General features: G+C 44.5%; 1 protein-coding gene across 1 annotated transcript in view; it reads left to right on the forward strand.

The window, feature by feature from the left end:
- LOC132074867 (ras and Rab interactor 3-like) overlaps window positions 1–22462 on the forward strand; it is a 153062-nt gene that overhangs the window by 101439 nt on the left and 29161 nt on the right. The window contains exons 20-21 of the mRNA XM_059474905.1: window positions 5627–5813; window positions 8698–8812. Of these exons, the coding sequence (XP_059330888.1) occupies window positions 5627–5813; window positions 8698–8812 (302 nt within the window). The remainder of the gene's footprint in view (window positions 1–5626; window positions 5814–8697; window positions 8813–22462) is intronic.

Below are 22462 nucleotides of genomic sequence, written 5' to 3' on the forward strand. Positions count from 1 at the left end.
TGTTTGTTATTTTATTTCAGTTTGTTTGTTTGATTTTGTAAGATCCCCTGGCTCCATTATGAAAAAGCACTTATTAAAACCTGTATTTTCTGCAAGTCAGGGTTCATGTTTGGTGCACAAAATCAGCTTTTGTGCTATGGTTTTTTCAATATATTTGAAACCTCTGCTACCTTCCCATCTTCCTAATACTCTGTTTTATGATGAAACAACCCCAGAATTTCAAAAATATGTTGGAATTCTTCCTGCAGCTAGGTTGGGTTTAGGGTCTCACTTCCACCAGCTGCTGGAAGAAGAAACCAGCAAGATGACCAAAGGCAGGCCCAGAGGGTAAATGAATCCTTCTCCATCTCAGATTAATTTGATCTGAACTGATGAAGCGATCAAAGATGGGCTGGCTTATGAGTGTAAGTACATGGTATCAAAAATTGGCCATTTCTAGGATGGAAGCAAAATGAAGCTTGATGTCCTCTGGCTGTGGCACTGCATAATGTCCCTCACAGTGAACTGAAAGTAACAGCACACGAATTCACATGTCCCTGAAAAAAGATTTTTAATAAGTCTGTGCAGTTTGGACACCGAGCTACCTCCATTCAATGTGTTCCTCAACACCTGTCTACTCAGAAGTGATACCAAACCAAAGAAAGCATTGGCAGCTCTGTTTCTTGCAGTGGGTGAAACCTTGTACTTGCTGTTCATGTAACTCCAATTATTCCTGCAAGGAAAGAAGGTGACCACAAAAAAAAAAGGATATAAAGATCTGTCTGTATTGCCAGTGGCACAGAGCCCTGCAGCTGGGTCCAGCTGGGTTGGTTGTGGCACTGGATGTAAACCAGCCCTGTGAGTCCTCTGTCAGTCTCACCCATCTCCATGAATCCCTATGCTCCCAGCTCTCTCTTTTAACCACAGGAATTAACAGCACTGCCTATCAATTTCCACCAGGACTGCTCTGTTGGCTTCAGCAGCTTCCATCTTTTCCTCCTGCTTCAAGTGCCCCTTATAACCCCTGGGCTTGAAGGGTTTCCACATGTCAGCCTCAGTCCAAAGCTGGCTTATCCCAAATGGTGTCCCTTCAGGTACCAGGTAGCTCTGGTGCAGAAAGTTGCTCTATCACCTGGCACATGGAGTTTGTGACCGTCTGTATTTCTCCCTCAGTATCAAGCCAGCTCACACACATTTTAAGACCTGTGGCTCCTGCTCTGCTATAAATATTTATATATACTTGGATCTCCCTCCTTGAGGACAGCACAGCAAACCCTTGCTCTTTCTTGATGTCTTCTTGTTTTCAGAGGGAGAAGCAAAAGCAATAAAACATAATAATAAAAGACTAGCTCCTAATTCTTAAATCTGGTCTGCTTAAACAATACTAAGGCACTCTGCCATTACTTATCAGTGCACTATAGAGCATTTGATTGACAATTTAGGATTTAATTTTAAAAATACATTATGTCTCTTCTCAGAGCAAATGTGCAGGAGTGAAGAATTAATCTGGCAGTCCCTGCTACCGTTTCACACAATTGCTGTGTGTCTCAGCTGCCTGAGGGAAACTCAGAGTGACCAGCCACATATAGTCCAGCCAGGAAGCCCTTAGTGTCAGCAGGATTGTGACAATATTTTTGAAACCCCTTGCAAAGGTATGCTCAGGCCTTCACCTGCACAAAATTCAGTGGATTATATCTCCTTGCTTGTCTGCTGACTTCTGGGAATATTGAACTGGCAAGTGTGGCTCCAGGTTTTTAAAGCAGTGAGTCATGGTGGTCATTACTGCAGTGTACAGTCACTGTGCAATAATTCAAACCACCATTGTCATTATTATTGCCTCCAACAAGCAACCTGATACCTGCTGCAAGCCCGGGGCAGGTGTGTGGATGTAATCACTGTGCAATTAATTAGTCTGTGCTGCCACTCAATATGCAGCACACAGCTCCCTGCTTCCCAGCTGAATCCAATTTAGCAGAACCACTGCAAGATTCAAATGTACTTTGCAGGAAGAAGAAAAGAAAAGAAAAGAAAAGAAAAGAAAAGAAAAGAAAAGAAAAGAAAAGAAAAGAAAAGAAAAGAAAAGAAAAGAAAAGAAAAGAAAAGAAAAGAAAAGAAAAGAAAAGAAAAGAAAAGAAAAGAAAAGAAAAGAAAAGAAAAAAGAAAAAGCAGGCAGCTCTAGGGACAGATTTTCACCTTCACGTCACACCTATCAAAGTGAGCACCTGCCTCTATCAGCCAAAGGGTTTTGCAGGACTGTGGGACAAGGACAGAGTTTTATGTTATTTTTGAAACTGAGGCTTTAGAAGTCCTCTGTTGCATGAATTCTGAGTGAGCAAGCTGGGAAGGTCGGCTGCTCACCATGGCAGCCCTGGAAATTCTTTCAACTGGCAGCACAGAGAGAGCCCAGGAGCTGCCTGGGCTCCCTCCTCCCTGTGCAGCCACAGAGCTCCCACAGAGCCAGATTAAATTGCTGGATTAAGCATTCCCACAGCCCCATCCAAATCTTTGTGACAGCTGTGCCCAGGACAGAAGTCAAGCGTCGGTGCCGTAACTGCGTCAGCCGGCGTGTCATGGCTCAGGGCATTGCAGCTGAGCAAGGCCAGGGGGGCAGGCACTCCCCTTCCTCAGCCAGCACAGATTTGAGTCAATGCAGTGTGTGCTACTGCTCCAAACCCAGCATTTTAAGGGATTTGGGCAATGCAAGCCTCTTCTTTTGTGAATTTATCCATCATCTCTTATAACTCACTGGCAGGAAACGTCTCACCAAACATTCCCCTGATTCCATATGATCTCCTTAATGACTCTTCCTGCCTCTCCTTTAGCCAGTCTCCCCTTTCACTCATCTGTGCTTTCCTCCCTCTCTACAGGTACAAGAGCCTGCTTAGCTCCTTCCAGGCTGGTCTGGCTTTTGAGAGCATACCTCATCCCCGAGGGCCCACAAAATATTTGACTGCCTCTTCTGCAAAAAAAAAAAAAAAAAAGCCGTATCCACTGCCCTAAATTTGCTGCACTGAAAGACTCCACACACTGAAATAATGAGATTTTCCATTAGGGCAAACACTTTCAGGCTCTCACTTTTTCATCTTGTATGTCTGAGCTTGGATCTCTTTTCAATTTTCTATCCATTCTCCAAAATTCAGAGCCTACATGCAGCCACATGAGTTGGAAGGTCAGTTCTGTTATTTTTCCTTGCCAGTGTGCTCTTGTTGCCAAAGCCCAGCGGGTGCTGTGAGCTCTCAGAGGTTGTGCCCATGGTGGGGAGCAGAGGGATGGATGCTCTGTGGGAGCTCTGTGCCAGGGTCACTGTGTGCCTGTGCTCAGCAGGTCCAGGCTGGCTTGTGTCCCTTTCCTGGCTTTGTGGATAACCCTCATTTCCCTGCAGGCAATGGGATCCCAGTGCTTTGCTGGCCCCACCTTACATAACTAATGGCTAACAAGATTCCTCAGGCAGGAGCTATGGCCGTGCATGTCACCTTCTGGTGACACAGCAGGACATTATCAGCCTTGACCTCCTTCTGACTGAGGTTTCACACATCATTCCGATGTGATCAGGTTCATGGCTTTGTGACTAATTAGGGGAGCAATTTTTGTGTTACGGAACATTTCATTATATGTCAACTTTCCCTTCAATTCATTACTTCTTTCACGTTACTGAGTATGAATATTGCCATCCAACACATGTTTTCCCTTCACATGGTTACCAGGCTTTTTTTTGTTGTTTTTTCTGTAAAAAAACCCCAAGGGATGACTCAGGGTAACTTCCAAAAGGATATTCCACTGTTTTGCTCAATTTGTTCAGATGATATTGATTAAAATCACATGCTGTTAAATCTAAAAGAAATTCCCTCACCTATGTGACAAGCTGGGCTTTTATCACAAGTAGAGCTTCACTTATTTCAATTTGCTTTTTATAAAGCACAGTTCTCTCATTCCTACTGTCTTGACTATGATCTTAAAAAAGGATTGATTAAAATCAAGATTCTGTGAAATAATACCTTTATCTACAACCTGAATTATAAAGGCACCTGTATTTTCTGAGAAAGCTGTCTGTGAAGGGTTGAAAAAGAAAAAAACTACTAAAAAATAAAATCTTTGTATTGCTTTTGGGATATGAAAGGCTATTTTTACACAAACTGACTTTTGGGACAGACCTGCTGTGTTAGGTTAGGCCTTTGAAATTACTCTCTTTTAGTAGTTTAAGACTGACCTTATTTGAAATGTAGTACCTTAAGATCTGTATCTTTTTAAATAAAAGGAAAAGGAAAAGTATTTGAAGTAAGACCAAATCAAAAAGGAGAGTCCTGTTTTCAGTTCTGACCTCTAAGCAGAAAAATTACAGCAGCAAAACATTTTTGTGCATTTTCTTTAAATGCAAAATCAATTAATGAAATGAATGACAAGCCTGTATCCCCGTAAGTCCATGGCTTTACCCAGTAGAGCTCTTGTGACCAGACTTTTCAGCACAAGTATTTCCACTGCCTGCAGAACTAAGCACATGGATAAATTGACTTTGTCAACTCAGCACCAGGGCTTGAAGCCAGTATTTATCACCAGTCTGCCATTAGACTGCTGTGATGGTGCTCACAGGGGTCTGAGGATGAGGGAAGAGATGAGGATCTGACTCCATGTTTCAGAAGGCTTGATTTATTATTTTATTATAGATATTATATTAAAACTGTACTAAAATAATAGAAGAAAGGATTTCATCAGAAGGCTAGCTAAGAACAGAAAAAGGAAGAATAACAAAAGCTTGTGTCTTGGACAGAGAGTCCGAGCCAGCTGACTGTGATTGGCCATTAATTAGAAACAACCACACGAGACCAATCACAGATGCACCTGTTGCATTCCACAGCAGCAGCAGATAATCAATGTTTACATTTTGTTCCTGAGGCCTCTCAGATTCTCAGGAGAAAAAATCTTAAAGAAAGGATTTTTCAGAAAATGTGTCTGTGACAGACTGCAGGGACTCCTCTGCTGCATCGCTGCTTTAGAAGCCATGAAACATCTCTCAGACCCTTCAGCTGGAGGGTGGCACCCAGGGGACAGGCATGCTCAACCCTCTGTGGCCCTGGGCCCCCCTGTGCATCCCTTACCTGTGTCTGTGCATCCCTTACCTGTGTCTGTGCATCCCTTACCTGTGTCTGTGCATTCCTCACCTGTGTCTGTGCATCCTTACCTGTGTCTGTGCATCCTTCCCTGTGTCTGTGCATCCCTTACCTGTGTCTGTGCATTCCTCACCTGTGTCTGTGCATCCCTTACCTGTCTGTGCATTCCTCACCTGTGTCTGTGCATCCCTTACCTGTGTCTGTGCATCCTCACCTGTGTCTGTGCATCCTTCCCTGTGTCTGTGCATTCCTCACCTGTGTCTGTGCATCCCTTACCTGTGTCTATGCATCCTTACCTGTGTCTATGCATCCTTACCTGTGTCTGTGCTTGAGCAGCACTGAGGGGTGAGCCCAAACCAGCAGGGCCAGCACAGAGCCCCCTGCCAGCCTGCTGGCATGACAGCCTTGGTGCCTGGGGTGGTCTGGTGTCCCTCCAGGAGCATTCCTGATGTCTGAGTGCCCGTGTCTGGGCTGGGGAGTCCTCTCCCCCCAGGTTTCTGTTTGCATCTCTGCTTACCAGGGACTCCCTTGCTGTGTTTCAGCCCTCTCAGAGAGGCCAGTGAAGAGGGGAAGGAGACACATCTCTGTCAGGCCAGTGCTGTGCGAAATTGCCTCCAGCTCCCAGGGATCAGCATCCTTGACAAACTCATCAAGACGTGTCCTGTGTGGCTGCAGCTGAACATGAGCCAGGAAAGGGCTGGGGCGATCCTTGGCAAAGAAACAGCAGGGGTAAGTCCAAAGCAATTTCAGTTCAGACAACCACATTTCCTGTCCTTGGTTAGGAGAGCAGTGCTTTTCTTATGTGGAAGCAAGAATATTCAGCAGACTGCTCTCTGTTTTCATTACCATTTGACACTTTACCTCTCTCAACAGCACAAAACAGATATATTGGCTTTGGGGAAAAAAAGGAATATTATCTCTGGGTTCATTTATAGATTCATGGAGATGGCTTCCCATCCACCACCAGAAGTATGGTGATTTTCCTGATCTGGAGCAATGAAAAAAAAATCTGTGAAGGAAAGGGCCTTAGATTCAGGGAGCTGCTGGGAGTAATTTTTATTGCCACATTGATATCTGGTTTGCATGAACAGAGTATTAGAGAATTATGCACTTGTGCAAAGCTTGCTTAAGGAAAACAGCTCTGTGCCAAAGGGAGCTGCTCCCCTTTCCTGAGAGGTGAGGCATAGCGGGCTGTAGCTGTCCTGGCTGGATCCTTTGGGAAGGGAGGGTGTAAATGACCTGAATTTATGTCAGGGCACACCTGCTCTGAGGATGTTTGGACCTGTCCCTTGGCCAAGTCAGTCCATCCCAGGGCTAAATGCTGGCACAGCTGAGTGACACTTTCCAGTGGGATTCACCTGAGCAGCCTGGGCTGTGCAGTGCACCTCACCCTGAATCAGATTTCTCAATTAGATTGAGCAAGATCTTTGTTTTTCTGTAAGCTCTGTCTCGAAGTGGAGTCTGTGATAGCCACGCATGGCCCCAAGCCCCCTCAGGCATTATCCATTCCCTGCAGGCTGGGAGTTCCCCACCTCTGAGTGGCTTGGGGGAACACCCTGCCTCTGTTCCTCCTGCTCAGCTGTCCTTGGGCACGGCCTTCAGCTGCAGTGGGAAGCAGGCAGGAGAAGAGCTGGTGCATCAGAGATGTCCATGGCAAGGGCAGAGCCTCCTGCCCTCTGAGAGCCCACCTGGAACTGGGCAGCACCATTCCCACCTGTGGTGAGCATAGAAGAGACTGATTTCAGTACTGGCCCTGACCCAGGGGAAGTACAGCACTCAGGGCTCAGCACAGCTCAGAAATTCCACCTCCTGCTTCTCTGAACAGCCAGAGCCCAATTTTAGCCTCTGGATCCATGGCAACCAGGCGTGCCCATCAGGAAAAAAGAAGTGATTCACTTCCAGGTTTCATTTCCCTGGTTGCTCAGATTAAATTTCAGATGTAGCACTATAAGATGGTGCTGGTTAGAGGGACAGCAGTGGCATGTGGGTGGTAGGACCTGGGCAAGGGAGAGCCTCTCCCTGCAGGTGCCACCTGCCTGTAGACACTTACTGCAGCAGAATGTGGGACTGTCCTGCAGAAATCAGCCTGCTTGGGGCACACACCTGTGCATTTATTTGCATTTTCTCTGCCCTGATGGTCGACATGAGGCCCTGGGGCTCCATTTCTCCTGAGCTCAGAGGCCAAGATGACAGCACTGTGTGAGGTTGAGAAGCAGCCCCAAAGCTGTGTGTTCAGCATGGGGGTTTCAAAGGGACTGGAGATGCCCTTAGGACTGGGACTCATGCAGGGAAAGGTCCTGGCTTCTAGACAAGCTTTTTTTAAAATTCCTCTGCCCAAGAAATTAATGGTTTTTTGCTAGATTTCCATACATTACAGTTGATTAATGATTTTATCAACTCATACTTCTCTTTCTAATATTAATATCCAGACTAGAAAATTAGCTTGATTTTTTAATTCCGTTTTTTAAAAATCATTATCAGTTTTTTAAAATCATGTCCTTTCTGCCTAAGCTCACTATCAAAGAACAGATGAATGTGAAGATTATTTTGTCTTTGCATCTGCACCTTCTAGATACAAGCTAAAAATATCCCTGACAATGAGCTTTAATTAGAAACATAATCCTTTAATTAGGATCTCATACAATACAAAGAATGAGGCATTTTTCCTTTTTCTTGGTGGAGCAGCTCTGTGGGAAAGGAGCTGTAGGGATGGTGGCCAGCCAGCTGGGCACAGCCCACTGAGCAGAGGCTGTGGAACCAGGGCTTGTCCAGCCAGAAAACACCTTCAGGGAACCACACAGCAACCCTTGGCACCTGCAGGGAGCTCATGGGGAAGATGAAGGCATGAAGGCAGGCTGTGCTCAGCTCTGCAGGGTGGGGGGACAAGAGGCAGCAGTGTACATAGACACCAGAGGGTCCAGACTGGGTGCAGGGGAGCATTTTGTCCCTGTGAGGACAGTAAGTGGTGGGACAGGTTGCCAAGAGAGGCTGCGCAGTCTCCAGCCTTGGACATTCTCCAGGCTGGTACAGACAAATCCCTGAGAAACTTGGTCTGGCCTCATGGCCTCCCCCAGGGGGTTGGACAAGGGTCCTCACAGGATACCTACCATGCTGAATGATCTTCTGGTCCCACAAAAAGCTCTGCCATGGGCACTGTGGCCACCAGAGCCTTTGGCCTTATGCTCCTCTCATGGACACTCAAATCCTTACTGACTAAATGTACAAGTGACACCCTTGCTTTAGACCTGGACTGGGACATTCTGGGGTGACTCATCTGTGATTTAGGGCACTGGTGTGAGGACCATCACTTAACAAACTGGGAGTGCAGTTTTAAATCTTCAGTTGGTGAAACAGTTTGCTTTAGGCATAAGTGGGATATCAGTGATGCATAGAAACTTTGTGAGTGCCTTGGCAGGTCTGAATTTCACTTAGATGAAATGTCCTTTCCCCCATTATTTTTTGTTGTATAAAGCATAGCTAAGTGGAATGAAGCTAAAATAAGGCTATTTAAAGGTGAATTGTACTGATAAAATCTACATTGCCAATGACCTAAAATGAAGTTTAGAAGCTCACATAATGTAGCTGAGCTCTTGATTCTTTTCTCCTTTTTCAGATATTCTTAGTTAGGAAGGAGGGTAATGTGAACAACATGGTCCTTGCAGTCCGCCTGCCAGTGCAGAACGAGGCTCCTGCTGTGGTGGAGTACAACATTAAAGAAGAAAAATCAAGTAAGGTCTTTGCATTTTCTGCTCTTGCTCTGGTTAAGGTACTGCGTCCTCTTGTGATCACCAATATTTATGTAATCTCACTTGCACTCAACAGGTTCCTCTTGTGCCTGGCAGCTGATCTTGCTTTTGTGATGTAGCTCAGTTAATATTTCCTGCAGCTGCTTTACCTCAGCTCCCCTGTGGTCCTGCACCTTCTGTTATCCTTTACAGACTCACAATAGGGAAATAAAGCACCTCCAGATGAGGAGGCCAGTGCTTTGATCAAGCAAGGGGAGCTGCCTTTCACCAGCTGGAAGTCTTGAGGGAAGTGGGAAGCATTGGCAGATTGAGTTTGGTTAACTCACTGACTCTCTCTATTCAAGCCACTGAATTTGGGCTCACCAGCCATCTGACATCTGCTGTGCTGCCTTTTCATGCACCTGGTCCAGTCCCACTGAACCACAAGCCACCCCTGAGCTGTTCTCAAAGCCAGCCAGGGGAGCAGGTGGCTGCTGGTCCCAGTGCCATTCCCAGCTGGATAGCCAAGTGAAAATTAACCCAGTCCAAAGTCAGCCATGTCTAACACAGCCCTCTGTGTAAATGGATGTGTAAGGCACATGATTTCCACTTTCAAAGGGATATTTGGAAACACCTGAGTTTTAGGATAGTCATAGAAACACACACTCAAAAGAGTTCATAAAAATAACTACACACTGTTTATTTATCTGAACACATTTAAATCCTCTGCCATTGAGCTCTGTCCCAAAGCCAGCTCTCCAGAGAAGCTGTTTTATTCTTTGCTAAAACATTTGTTTTTCTGCAGATCAGTGTGCAATATCACTTTCCCCTTGTTCAAATGAACTTTTACAGTTACTCAGTTTTTCCGTCTCCTATATTTCTCCACATACCTCTGCGTTGTAAACAGACTTTAAAGCCAGAGGTACAACTGAATCTCTCAAACTGTTCTAATCTCAAGGCCAGACCCCAATCTGCCACAGCCTGCACGGGGGGCAGCTCCCTGTCTGGCTGCTGCATCCCTGGGAAGTTTTCTCTCTCACCTGCCTGCTCCTGGGAGCACCCAGCTGTGGAGATGTTCAATGTTCCCTGTGAGGGCAGGAGCAGCAAAGCTTTTGCCACAACTTCAGGTGTTCAGTTAAGAATACAAGGGCAAGGGTTAGCTGCAGGGTAGAGAAACCTTTTATTTATTTAGCTATTTGAACTTGACTTAGGACTTAGATTTTTCATGGTGGGGAATCAGTTTTTAGATGATTCAAGATTTCCTTTGGATAAAAGTTAAAAAAATCAAATTGTGTCATCCTAAAATATGTCAGGTTTAGAAATGTTACTTCTTCACTCGTGTCCTGTGCCATAAAATTTGATTTATTTTAGGACAGGCAAAGTAAAATATAGTACAAAAATGTCACTGAGCTAGCCTACCTAGAGAGACTTTGCTGCCATGCTTTTCCAACTTGCTGGCATTTTCTAATCTATCACTACCTTAATGCAAAGGATGTACTGGGAGACAAGCTTCCTGGTAGAAGCAAGAATTAAATCAGTTTCCATCACCTTCATGCAAGTTGCAAAGTAAGTGGAGGAGGGTAATTCAAATCCAGCTCTTATTCATAAAGCAGGAGAGCTTCTATCACATGCAACAATCCCAGCAGCCATGAGGCTCCTGCATTCCTATGGTGGATATTCCCATTATATTTAGCTTGATTCTGTCAGGGTTGTGTGTCAGTTGGTAGAAAGCCTCTCAGTTCTCCATCCTGCACTGTGTTGACAAGAACTTATGAGACTGGGTACAGAAGTGGTCTCTCTTTTGCTTCCTTTCTCATTTAGGGTAAGTACCCCAGATTTTAAGTTTAAAAGAAATTGAATGAATTCTTGTTTCTAAAGCCAAAGGACTGTATCTAGTGCAAGGGGAGATGGTAAGGCTGTGTCACAGAGATTTGGTAATTAATTTGGTCATTAATTAATTCTTTAGCTTTTATTGCATTACTACATTGCCTTCAGAAATAAAATTAAAAGATGTCAAAATGCTTTAAAAGAATTTAGAACCTGAGCTTCCTTGACAAGTAAGCTTGTATTGGATTGGTATGTCTGGATTGCCTCAGATTAACAATGTGCCCTTCACCCACCCCTGGTATTCTGTAAGTGTCAGGGTAGGAGACTTCTGAGCAGCCCCAGAGACATTCTCTTGCTGTGGAATGCAAGCTGGAAGTCGGGTGTTGCACTCCTGGAACTATGTAAAACAGCCCAGCTGAACAGCCTGATGGCCACTGTGGACTGGCAGGGTTTGTTTTTCCAAACACCTATTCTTTAGCTTCAGCAAATCTCTTCCCTGTCTGGGTTGACACATGAGCAATGATGCGTGTGACGTGCTCCAGGGAGAGCTGCTCGTCCCTTTCTGAGAGCTGGCTCCTCCCAAAGCCTTCAGAGAAGCAGGAACAAATCCTTCTCCTCACCGCACTTCAACTCCTTAGACTCCACACAGTTGATGCTTTCAGATGTAAACTGAAATCCGAATTTGTCTCGACATACAGAGTTCTGATTTTATGGAGAGTCTTCCTTCAGTTAAAATTCAAGTTGCAACATAGCAAAATTCAAATTGCAACCAGGTTATTATTTAGGATAACCTTGCCAGCTGCTTCTTGTCCTAGACTGTTTGTAGAGCCATTCTCATTGCATCCCACTTTTCAGTCAGGATCTGAGGAGGCTTTCCCTGGTATCACAATGATGGTACAGAAGTTGTTGTTACCCAGCCCCTGTGTTCAGTAAAGAGATGGCCATTCAATGAAGTACAAAAAAACACTTCAGAATCCTCTTGGCATTGCACTGCCAAGTAAGAGAGGTTCATTGTTTTACGATTTCTTTTCCTCATAGCAACTTTTTTTATATTTGGTGATTTAGGGAAGTATCGTTTTCTGTTGGGAAGACTGTATTTAATTGTGATTTCTCTTTTTAAATGGAAATCCCCAAAGAACCCACTAAGTAAGAGAATAAAGAAATGAAACCTCTTTCCCTTTGTTTTTTTTTTTATTGGGAAATTTCTACCTCTTCTGTGAAGTAGCCCTTAAAGACAGCAGGAGAATGGACTTTAAATTTTTTCTTCTAGTTCTTTTTGGTTCTAATTATTACAGAGACAGGAAGGCTAAATCTCAGTGGTATCAGTAGCTATAGAAGAGGCCAAATATCTGATATCAGGTACCATGTGGTTCATCAGAAAGTTGAGAAACCTGGCAATTTTCAAAGCCTTGGATCTCTGTGATTTTGCACTTGGCCTGAAGGATCCCTTACTTCTTACCCAAAGCAGTGGAAATTTCCCAGACCTAAAGCTTGTTACAAGATTTCTACCATTTAGAGATGCAGTATTGGCATCTACCTCTCAATCTTTGCCAAAATCTCGACTACTTGTGCACTTTCTGTTCTGAGAGTTGCCCTTTACTTCTGCTTCTTTCTGGGCCCCAGCCTCACAAACTGAGCAGCCCTTCCCCAGCTGGCTCCTGCCTTTGGCTCTTCTCAGCAGCCTGGTGGCAACCTCAGGCCCCAATTCCCTCTCCTTCTCACGGATAAACCTTCACAAGTCATCCTGCTGACCTCAGCTCCATTGCAGCAGTATTAAAAAGGGGAGAATCAGAAGTTTAAGTACATGTGCATTTCTGAAGTAGCCTACACTGAGAGCTTGGAAGAAGCATCTGAGTGCCACAAACCACGTGGTGCAGGTAGTGACAGTGGCTTTTACTTTCACAAAGAAAGTACCCCTGCCACAGGGGTAAAGTTCTTTAGAAGAGAAATGCTCTATCACCATAAACTGAGGTTAACCGTTCCTTTTGTTCTGGAAATTTTGTGAATAATATCTGAAGATAATTTGATTTCACAAAACAGATAAATTGATCACATACTTCTCAGCAATCTTTTACATATGTTTTGGTGTGGGTATGTAGTAATTGTTTTCCAAGCTCTTCTGTACCAAGAAAAAAGGAAGTGATTCCTTTCCAAGTAAGCAAAATGGCACTAAACAGAAGTATCTGCAATTTCACAGAATAAATAAAATTTCACAGAATACTGCTCATATCATTAGATTTTTATAAATAGAAATAACAATGGTATTTATTTGCTAAGTCCACCTTGAACTCTTCAGGTTCATGCTATAAGGGCCTTGAGGCTGGTCTGATGCTGCCGTAGCTGCCCATCTCCTGTCACCCTGCTCCTGCCTCCCCCCTTGCTGCAGGGGCTTGGCTCACTGCAGGTGTATTTCTGGAGGCAATCCACATGAGCCCGTGCTGTGCAGCTGCTGTTCCTTATTTAAGCTGTACCTGGGGGGACAGTCTGCCACCAGACACAACTGATCAGAAGCATCTTTTGCAACACATGGGGCCAAGGCTGAGTTGAGCCCCCCAAAATCAATGAGTGCACAGCTGAAGGAGGGGTTTGTAGTGAAGCCTTGGCTTTAGTGTGGTTATTTCATTTATTAGAGGAAAATCGTGAGACTTAAAGTTCTCTGTGCTCTGACCCTCCAAGCTTCTCTGCAGATCAACTCTGAATAAGCTGGAATGAAACAGAGGTCTTGAAATAACCTTAGCAAAATCAAACAGGAAAACCAAAATAAATTATCTCCAAGTAATACAAAAATGTCCAGAGCATGATTAATACCTCCTGTGAAGGATGAGACACGGTGCCATTGGACACAGTCACTCAATTTCTGGTTTATGGACAGCAGCCGTACTCCAGGCTATGTGGGATGAGCTTGTGCTGAGGACCCACAATGTACCTTGACAGAAAAGGTGCAGGCAATTACTGCTCTCCAAAGCAGTTTTACAGCAATCACTGAGTGCTGCTACAAAACTGCAAGCCTGGTAGCAAAAAAGGATGTTGATAAAGAAATTCAGTGTCTGCCCTGGTCACCTTATTTGACCTTTCTCAAAGTGAGACTGAGCTCAGGAAGTGCAGACTGGAGATGGATATGAAATGCTTGAGACAGAAGGGATTTAGGGAAGGATTACAACTCAAGTAAAACACACAGCAGCAGTTTAACCTGCCTGGGTAATTCTCTAACTGCTTCCACCTTCTTGCCATGAAAGTTTGTGAGGGTCTGACCACTTTGTACATCCATCAGTGAACATCTGCCAGCAAACTCTATCAGGACAGAAAGAAGAGTTACACCAGACACAGAGGAAGCAGGAAGGCAGATCTTGCTGGGGAGGCCAAACAGAAATTTAGATGAGCAAAGGTGTTCCTTTCCATGTTGGATGTTAGGAAATGTGAAATCAACAGGAAAAGATTACTGAAGATTTTACAATATACTTCCTTGCCCTAATGATCCCAGGTAGGTGCAGTCTAAAGATGTGAAAGCAAGCTTAATTCTCAAAGTCACTTCAGTCCCTTCAACACTGCCATTCCTCCTTCCCAAGCACAGATGGGAAAAAACTCCACAGCTTTTTATTGTAGACTAATGCCATTTGCACAGATAAACAGGACATGTGCAGTCATTCTGACTGTCCTGTAACAGTCCCAGATGGAAATTAAACAACAGTGATCAGGCAGCAGCATGTTTACAGAGGGGCACTAGAGCAACAGGGGATGGACATTGCTCATCTTTGCAGGTTCAGCTCTAAGCAAAGCTGCTGAAAGCCCTGGTCTGCATCCCAGCCAGCCTGAGGTGAGGGCTGTGGGCACACCTGGCATGATGGCAGAGCTCAGGCATGAAGGAGGCAAATTCCTGAGTGTGCCTGCATGGGTCAGTGTGTCCCAGTGCTGTGAGGACACTGCACATCACAGCAGGCAGATGGAGTAGGAACAGCTCAGTGGATGCTCTCTGTTGGCTCAAGCACCTCCAGATGCTGGCAATAGACTGCCCTATTGCACTCCTCTGGCACCCAGCTGACATGGCCAAATATGGTCATTTATGGCAGATTTCCCTGTTTAATTTTGTTAATGTTTATTTTAATACATAATGCTGGGGCTGGATTAAGGAACTCAGGGACTAAAGTACTTGCTGCTAACATGTCACAGTATGGTCAGGTGGTGTTTTCCCACTGCATTGTAATTCTGCACAAATGAGGTCATGGGAAAAAATAGGAGGATAGCCGCAACCTATTCACAATTTAACTCCTTCAAAGCAAGGAGCCAGTTGGGCAGATGGACTTTGTGATATGAATATTTCTGTGGAAGTGCTGACAGCTCTCGCAATAGCTTCCTCAGTTTTGCAAGCCCTTTTGCTAACGCTCTGTCTCCTGGAATCAGGAACTAGACTGAAGATAGGCAGATTTTTATTTTTTTTTCCATCACAAATGCAGAGAAAAACCTTGCAATTTTGGTAATACTCAGAAAACAGAATAACAGAATATATGGTGAAACAACCTATAAGAAGACAATCTGCCATTTAGAAAAATAATTTTAATTGCATTTATTTTGGATCCCTTCTGAAGTAGAGTGAAGATGGAGATATAAATCTGTGGTACAGACTGAGGTGAGAAAGATGAGATCCTTCACTTCATAGCTAAAATGAATAAACTGGTGCATGTGCTGGTATACCTGACCCCGACTTCCAAGATAAAGACATTTATTTGTGTAGCACTTGCAGATTTTCCTGGGAGGTTTTCAAGTTTGGGCTGGATGAAGCTGTGAGTGACTTGGCTTGACCTCATTGTCCTGGTTTCAGCAGGATTTTGGGCCAGAGATCTCCTGCTGTCCCTGCCAGCCTGAGGGATCCCACAAGTGACACTGAGCCAGGCTGTGGGTGAGCTGAAGGGCAGACAGCAGTTCTCAGAAGGGATGTCTCAGTAGGGCAGCAAAAGCACTTCCAATTCTCTAAGGTCCAGCTTCTTGAAGAAATACTGCTAAGATTCACAGAGGGATAATGGTGAAAAATAAACAAAACATATATTTTCTAGTATGTCGCCTGTGATCTCCCCAAAACCCATAACCTTCCTTTCTTCAGCTTCTCACTTTGTGTATAGGGAAAGACAGAATGTGCTCAGTTTATTTAATCAGTGCAGATTTGCATCAACTCCTATCAGGTACTTGAACATACTTGAAAAGGCCCAGTAATGCCCCCCAGGGGTAATTCTATGCCCCTAGGCATATTGGAGAGCTGATCTTGCTGCAGGCTGAAATAGACTTCATCCTGTGCCATCAACAACACTGCAGTGCTCCTGGACTGTTGTTGCACAGATATTGAAGGGAATTTTCAGCTGGCATGGGACAATCCAAGGAGTTAATGTCCATTCCACCCTTCCCAAGTCAAACCTCTCAAAACAATCTCTGGCTCATCAGACTGCAGGCAGAAGGGCCCATCAGAAAGTATATTTAGTTACTTCTGTTCTCACTGTAATGGTACCACAGCTCTTTTTAAAATGGTCACTTTAAACAATGTAGTTGGCCTCCTTCAGTGCAAACCCTGCAACATCCAATACCAGAAAGAAGGTTTCTTAATTCTGTAAACTAAGGCATGAAAGCAGGGTAGGTCTATTTATAGCTTTGATTTCCTCTGAATAGATGAGAGGCTGAACCTGACATTACAGAGTGAAAAGATCAAGGTGGTGCTTTTTTGGGGGTTTTGGGTTGTGTGTGGGTGTCTTTGATAACCCATTCTGGCATTCAGCCATACACCAGAGAGGACTGACTTGGCAGCCCCCTCATGAACTGCCCTGGAGACTTGTCTTCCAGTCAGGAAGGTCATTCAGCTTCTTCAAGTGCACTACAGAATATGACTTTACTGAATAGATATTGTCCCAGCAACTGAATATATGTTGTCCCAGCAACCAGTGGAGGTCCTGCAGCCCCATGAGGACAATGAAGTAGGTGGGAAAGGGCATGGGCCCTCTCCTGAGGAGAAAGAGTCAGGTTTATGTGAGCTCAGACTGTAACTTTGTGCTGCCACAGGAAGGGCTTCTGCCATTCCCCATTGCCAGCAGCCCATGTCCCTGCCCTGCAGCCCCTCTGCTCCCTGGCTTTCTCTGCCTTGTGCAGGTTCTGGCTGGGAAGGAGGGAAATGTGAATGTGGGGTGTGAAAGCAGGACAGTGTGGGGGGAAATGCTTCCTTGGAGGTGTCACCATATGCTGGATTGTGTGGGATAAAGTCTGGAATGGAGATTAAAGAGTGGTAAAAGACTGAGGAGCTACAGGTAACTTTGGGAAGGGTTGGTGGCAGACTGGAGAGAGAGGTCAGAACCAGGTGGAAGGGGCAGCAAGGATGGGGCACATCCTGTAGTGCTGAATGATTGTATGAGCCTCCAGTGTGTTCCAGGCTGGCCACAGAGGCAGGAGCCATCAGAGGTGCCTCATGGTGCCAGGAGAGGAGGCTGCAGGCAGGGCAAAAGCACTGCTGGGGTGGGTGGGAGGTCAATGCAAAACTGTGGCCAAATTGCCCCATAGCAGCCAATCTTCCCTAGGCAGAGCATTGCTGGCAGCAGGATGGGGAGCTGACCTTTCCCTTCCCTGCCAAGATGAATTCAGGTGACTTTTCCAAAGGAAGGCACCAGTTTTACAGGCTGAGGGCTGAGGCACAGGCTGCTGAAAGGGTTTGGCCAGCTGTGCATCACCAGCCCTGAGCAAGCCCATCCTGGCCATGATTGTATTTACTGGGCTGCAGAGAGACCTTTTGCTTGCTGAGCTCTTGACTGAGGTATCAACACAGCTATTCAGACTTCTTTTGTGTGCTTTTTGTACAGCCTGACAGGCAGTTCAGCTGCTGTAGAGTGGAGAGTCAATTTTTCCAATCTACTTAAGAGGAATGTTTTCCTTTATTGTTGCATGATGGAGCATGTGATTGAAGCAAAGCAAGAATCTGTTGTCAGCTCTGGGCCTGACAAGCCTGAAAAAAGAAATTTGCTGGAAAAAATAACAAGCTATCAACACATGGGACAGAAGATCCCTCTTCCCTTCTTTCCCCAAAACTGTCTGATTCCATCTCAATTAAGCAAATGATACATTGCAGCAGCAAAATTTGTCCAAGACTGCTTTTTTTTTCAAGGATTAGCAAATTGATGAGTAAAAGTTTGTGTATTTTTAGCAGGGGAGACTGGAAAAGCTGAATATGTAGTTAACCTTCAGGTTCACATTTTAAGGAGTTTAACTGCATTTAAGGAGGCCTCTGGGCAGACACCTTGCCATTTAGGAGGGTAGACTGATAAATGTTGTCACTTTACATAGTTCCTGTTGCTGCCTGTGAGATACAGAGCTACCCTAGTTATCTTCAGATGAGCCTCTCTCAGACACAGATAACAATCTGCCTGCATCACCCAGGGCTCTGCATGGGCTTATTTCCCCTGTTCATCATTAACAGGAAAAGTCTGCCATCACCTACACAACTTCTTGGCATGGAAAAGCTCCCACTGAGCAAGTCAGCTCCATGGCATGGGATAACTGGGCAGCTCTGGAACTCATCTGCCTCCACAGGCAGTACCAGACCAAAGGCCAGCCCCATCTGGGCTGTAATGAGGGCATAGGAGACATTATCTTTGTCTAGTCTGCTGCCTGTGGTTTGATTGGAGATAAGACACTGAATGATGTCTAGTCCCCTAAGGATGTCTAACCTAGACATCTTCCCGAGGTCAGTCTGGCTGCCAAGGATGAGTTCTCCATTACCCACATCACTGTTAACCCTGAAAAGTGGGTTAGAGTCAAGGAGTTCCCCTTCAGGAGATACTCTGAGCTAGGAGCCCAGAATTTTGGTTTGGCAAGAGCAGTGACCACGGGCCTGGGGATATTGTAAAACATCGTATGAGGACACATTTTATAACCTCTTGTGCAAGTCCATAATTTCTCTCCTAAATGCAGATGTGCACAAGGAAAGCAGAAAGCCTCACCAAGTCCTTCGCATTTGAGCTGAGTTCCACACCACTTTGACACACTGCTTAATTTAAAACATTAAACACTTGTGCAGCTGCTTTTTCAAGATTGAACAGTGCCAGGCTTCTCTGTGATTTACAAGTTGTTTTGGAAACATTCTGGTTGCTTATAACAGGTAGCTTTATTCTTTTTTTTTTTTTTTTTTTTAACTCTCATCCTGAACAGTTGCCTCCCATCTCTCCATACAAATACTTTCATTTTTACTCTAAGCTTTAAACCGATGGGATTGTAGGGAAAGCATTTTGGAAAGAAGCCCTTGGGGTCTTGTTAGCTTTGTTAATCCTTACTTTGGCTTTTTTTTCCCTTCTTTTTCACTCCCAAGAGGCAAAATGCAAAATCTGTGTGTAATCAGAACTGGAGACTATGCGTGCTGTTCTAGGATAATATTGTCTTACCCTGCTCTGCTTAGCTCCTTGAACACAACCCAAAAAGCTTACTGGCTTTACAACAGCCACTCTAAATCAGTACCCATAATACAAGTGCCCTTGTCTCAGGGGCTAACTGAAACAAATTATATTTTTTTATCCTTGGACAGTGCTATCTAAAGATCTCATAGAGCTGAATAAACATGAGTTTAGATTTATAAATGAGGTAAATAAGATACTGTTTGAAGTGAAATGAGGGCATTAAGGACCTCACTCTTTGACCCTTGAGTAGGACCCTCACAGTCAGTGACAGTGCAATCTATCCCACTCAGAAGCAGGAAACAAAAGAAAACAACCTGTTTTCACCTGGTTGTCAGCTAGGTGGGATTGCAGCTCTAGGAAGCAGAAGTGTATTAGTGTATTATTTTTCCTTTTTTTGTCCACCCTATTGACCTCTGCCATTTCAAAGTGGGTTATTCCCCTTCATCAGTCATCTTTGGAAGTGATCTTGCTTGTAAAGGCTTTTCTTCCTGGAAGTCTCTCTTGCAGAATGTGATTCTGAATACTGAATGTCTTCCCTTAAAACACTTGGCAAACTTCCTTTTTCTGTATGATTAACCTCAGCACTATGGCATTTCACATTGTATCTTAGAGCCAGAGAAATAAAATTTTCTTCAAAGTAAATGGAGAAAAACATTTTTTAATAAAATACATCTGCATGATAGCATGCATTTTTCACATAAGGATTGATTCTCAAGAGTTATCCATAGGACCTGGAGACTGTTGCTAAGAACTAAATCCCCAGAATTTCAAATCATAGCACTGTTTCCTGTTCCATGAGGCACAGGGGAGACCCTTTATATATCTGAATGCTTCACAAGGTTTTACCAAGGAAATTTGCCTTTTGAGAGTAACTTACAAGTATCTATATCAAGTTTGTCTTGTCAGCCATGGCCTCAGCCCTGACAGTTTTAGTGGGCAGCTGGGCAGCATAAATCCTGTACTGCCACTGTAATGTATGAATGGATGCTGAATGACCAGCAAAAATGTGACTTCTCCAGCAATGATCCCAACTCTTGCTCAGCTGCTTAGTGCAGGGTCCACAGTGATTGAATATGTTATCCTACTCTCCTGAGTATCCCCCTCAGAACTCAGTATTTCAGAAAGGCCATGTTCCCTACCTTATTCCTGCAAAAGCAGACCCTCTGTGGCTGCATCTAGAACTTCAGCTGTATCTCATATTGACATCTGGTCCTGGGAATTCCCCTGGAAGAAGTCCTGGATCTCCTCTGGCTGAAGAAATGCTGGAATTTCCACATTATTCCATACCTGGAAAGGGGATATGGGGTTGAGGACCTAACAAGTCAGGCAAGGGCTCTGAAACTGAAGAGCTGCTCTCCAGCATGTGCTCTGCTCTTAATCCCTGAAATAGCTGGCAGTGCTATCCACATGGATACCTTTTAGGAAAGCACTGAGGAGCTGTGACACTTTTCTTTTAGCTGAGTTGGCTGTACTTGGAGTACCTGTGAGAGGCACCCCCTCACCCTGCTGAAGCTGATGGCAATGAGGAGGAAGCAGAGCAGCAAAATGCCTGTAACATATTCCTGCTTGAGCATCCTGCAGCAGAGACAACGAGACCAGGCAGCACTGGGATTTTAAACTGAATTAAAGGCATTAAACCTCAGTGCACACCAAGGTGCTGCCCATCTGCCTGGGTGAATGTGGATGAGCCAAAACACAGTGGAGTGGTCAAGACCCCTGTGGCTGTTAGGTGTGGGGACAGCTCCTTATCTTAGCAGCAGAACATGCACACAGGGTAGAGGGGAACTGTCATCTACTGCTTCTTTCATCTACAGAGTGACCCTTCTATGCAGCTCCAGCCTGAGAAGAGTACAAAAGCCTGTGATTCCATCTTCTTTAATGACACTTTGTTCAGCCCAACATAATTATACTTAGTGAAGAACATAGTTTAAAAATAGATTTCTCTTATACTCTACAACCAAGCTCATTAACACTTTATCACTTTCATAATTCATTAGTTCCAATTTCCCTGAAACTGCCATGAACAGTGATTTTTTTTCATCATGGCCAGAAAGATTAAACTCTGTAGGAAACCATAAAATTGAAATCTTTTGAAAAAGCAGGAGTTGGATGCACAACAGGAGACTCAGGCAGAAGTTCAAACGGGGAAAGTTTCAGCCCTTCCTTGATGAGGAAAAAGACCAGAAACAACTGGTAGTTAAGTAAAGCACACTAGGAAAGACAAGAAAGACAAAAAAACATAGGTTGACCAGGACAGTCTAGAATTGTGCAACCAAAACTGAAACTACAGCTTTGAAATCATGTGGAAGAAGCAGAGGCATCAGGTTATAGAATAAATAAAAAGGCCTTGAGAAGAGAAAAAAGATAAACAGTGTCAGTATTTTACAAAAACACTGCACTAGAAGGCCATATACTACCATCCACAAAGTCATCAAGAAATAACACAAGAAACAATGCTAGAGACAGATACCAGGAACTTCCCAACAGAGATGTTGCAGAAAAGTACCTTAAACACACTAAGGACTTCTGCCAATGAGGGCTAAATTTCCCTCCTTTAGAACCATCCAGCTGAGGATCTTTCTCTTAAAACCACCAGGAGCCAATTGCATGAATAAGGGTCAGAACTGGGGAACTGGAACAATAACCAGAAGGAATTCCATCACACTGTCACACATTTCTGCCAAGCACAGCAGGTAGGACAAGCACAGTGAATGCTGACAGACACAACAGCCTCAGCTTTGGGGCTGCAGCAGTCACTGTAACACTCCATTAAAACACCCAGGGCTCCTTCCCCAGTGGCAGGAAACTGCTAAGCTGCTAACCTGAACTGTCAGGGTCTGGGAGTGAGAATTTTGGTAGCCTCTGCCTTGGAGTGATGCTCAGAGCAAGGTTTACTCACTGAGGGTAGCACAGAAGCAAAGCTGGCCTGTGCTGCTGACTGCAAAGGTTGTGGCAGCTGTGGTGTCAAACCAGAGATTTATACCAAAGGAGAAAAACACCTCTAGTTAGGACACTCTGGATTTATAATCTGAAAATAGAAATAGAAAACTGGAATCACACCTGTAATGATAAATCTCTCAGTTTCCCGGAATCTGGAAGATTGAGAACATCCAGGCAGGACTTCTGAGGATGGCTGTTTTCTCAGTAGTCCTCTGTCAACATAAGGAATTTGCATCTTTGAATTCAGATGTCTCTGAAGGACTACACAGATACCAAAAACAAATGAAAAACCAAGTGGATAGCACTTACAGTGCCACTAGAGAAGAAGAAGAAGCTGAAGTAATTGAGTCCCATGAGCCTGTGTAAGCAACAAGATGGAAATTGGCTTGGTTTGTCCATGTAACCAGAACAATGGAACTAGCAAACACAATTCTGTGGGGAAAAAATCAGAGAGGAAAGGAAGGCAGAATGC

Source organism: Ammospiza nelsoni, chromosome 6, assembly GCF_027579445.1.
Source record: "Ammospiza nelsoni isolate bAmmNel1 chromosome 6, bAmmNel1.pri, whole genome shotgun sequence".
NCBI classification, from domain to species: domain Eukaryota; kingdom Metazoa; phylum Chordata; class Aves; order Passeriformes; family Passerellidae; genus Ammospiza; species Ammospiza nelsoni.